The 1997-nt window shown below is 36.2% G+C and overlaps 1 protein-coding gene across 3 annotated transcripts in view; it reads right to left on the minus strand.

The window, feature by feature from the left end:
* Positions 1-1997, minus strand: part of LOC106878849 (PAN2-PAN3 deadenylation complex subunit Pan3) — an 83117-nt gene that overhangs the window by 44180 nt on the left and 36940 nt on the right. For all 3 annotated transcript variants that reach the window (XM_052973572.1, XM_052973571.1, XM_052973570.1), the window contains one exon: positions 1672-1729. In XM_052973572.1, coding sequence (XP_052829532.1) covers positions 1672-1729 — 58 coding nt within the window. The remainder of the gene's footprint in view (positions 1-1671; positions 1730-1997) is intronic.

Raw genomic sequence — 1997 nt, forward strand, 5'->3', positions numbered from 1 at the left:
AGAGAGATCAGGACTGAAGACAGAAACAGGTGCACTACCACAAAGGAAATACATGGTTACCTAACGTGAAGGAAGTGCAGGAGAAGGAGAGAGAGCAGGATAGGGATGGGGGCAAAGTGCTGGATATACTCAAAAGGAACGGGGATCAGAATATGAGATGGTTGAGTAAAGGAATAGAGAGATATAGATGGTGGAAAGTACCAGGGCATACCCATGAGGTCCGAACATCATAATATAAGTGGGAGGGTATTGTGAGAAAGCGTGATTAGATAGTGCAGAGGGGAAGAGTGGCGAAAATTTAGATAATATAGAGTCAGAAGTCTATTGGATAGCAATGATACAGGGGAACAGGGCTATGAGGACAGGATTGGGGAACGAGAGCTAGGTATAGTGTATGAAGGGGGAAATGTGAGGAAGAGAAGAGATGTAGAGATTTAGTTTGGTTTATTGGGTTAAGGTGTGTGAAAAGTTTTCTTGTCATGTGGGTGGAGCACAAAGGTTGGGGGCTAGCAGATAGCAATGATACACTAAGACAGGGCATGTGGGTGGAACATACAGGTCAGGGTCTAGCAGAGAGCAATGATACAGTGGAAAAGGGACAAGAGGACAGGATGGGGGAGTGGAAGGTAAGCACAGTGCATGAAGTGGAAATGTGAGGAAGAGAAGAGATCATAAAGATAAAAAAATATCTTGTTCTAGAAATATATTTAAATTAATTTTTCACTATAATTTTATATTATGTTTTAAACAGCTTAATGAATGAAACCATTTTACCAAATCCCTGCATAATCTTGAGTATTTATAAAATTAACTAAAATTAGTGTATTTTAACAGAAACCTGGTTATACAACCACTAAATACAACTCCTACTGCTACACTGACCACTGGCTGTAAATTACTAGTATGGTATCTCATTTGTTTTTACCCGATGAAGCCTAATGCATAATAAAGGAATGGTAGGCAATGAATTCACAGACAGGAATGTGGTACAAATGTGTCTTAGATTCAGTAACAAGGTACTCTCGTTATTAGCAGTAATATAAAACCACAAAATGTTAGTGAAAAGAGAATCATCAACGAAACCAATTCCAATATGTGATGCTACAAGTTGTATTGATTTTTTACCAATGGTAAAAAGATAAAAAAGATAAAAATCTAAGACCACAAAGCATTTCATTTGATGTATCAGTGATTCTGCAAATTTAAAAACAAAACCTTCCTCATCGACTCAAAGTAGAAAAAAAAACAAAAAAACAAAACAATCAATTCACACACAAACAGGAAAACAGAACTTAAAAGATGCGTGTGTGTGTGTGTGTGTGTGCTTTTATTATTAATTGACAAAAGTTATAGAATGACTCAGGGGTCAAGAGTATCATGCACTGGCACTTATCAAACTGGTTTCATGATGAGTTCATTTATATAAACCAGTTAAAACAATAATTCTCTGGATTGTACTAGAATAAATCATAAAATGAACTACAAGGTCACGCGAATAATGCATATTTTATAAAATGCTTTGCTCATTAAGCAGTTGATAAATAAGGTAATATACATACATAGATATTTATTCATATATAATTATGTATACTTATTTACACAGACACTCACATCTATACACCCACTCACATATACATAAAAACAACACACATAACTATTATTTTTTTTTACCTGGATGTTGAGCTGGGTCGATTTGCATTAATGAACATGCATGCCGATTCAGCAATTCCTGTAAAGGAAAATATACATATATATATATACAGTTATCCATAATTATACATAAATATATTATTATCATCATTTAGCGTCTGCTTTCTATGCTGACAAGGGTTAGATGGTTTGATCTTGCGTCAGATGATGAAAGGCTATAGTGAGACAGAAACGGGTGTCTTGCTAAAGAGATGTCTTGGCCAGAGAGAGAGAGAGAGAGAGAGGGAGAGGGAGGGAGAGAGAAAGAGAGAGAGAAAGAGAGAGAGAGAGAGAGAGAGAGAGAGAGA

Source organism: Octopus bimaculoides, chromosome 16, assembly GCF_001194135.2.
Source record: "Octopus bimaculoides isolate UCB-OBI-ISO-001 chromosome 16, ASM119413v2, whole genome shotgun sequence".
In the NCBI taxonomy this organism is placed as follows: Eukaryota; Metazoa; Mollusca; class Cephalopoda; order Octopoda; family Octopodidae; genus Octopus; species Octopus bimaculoides.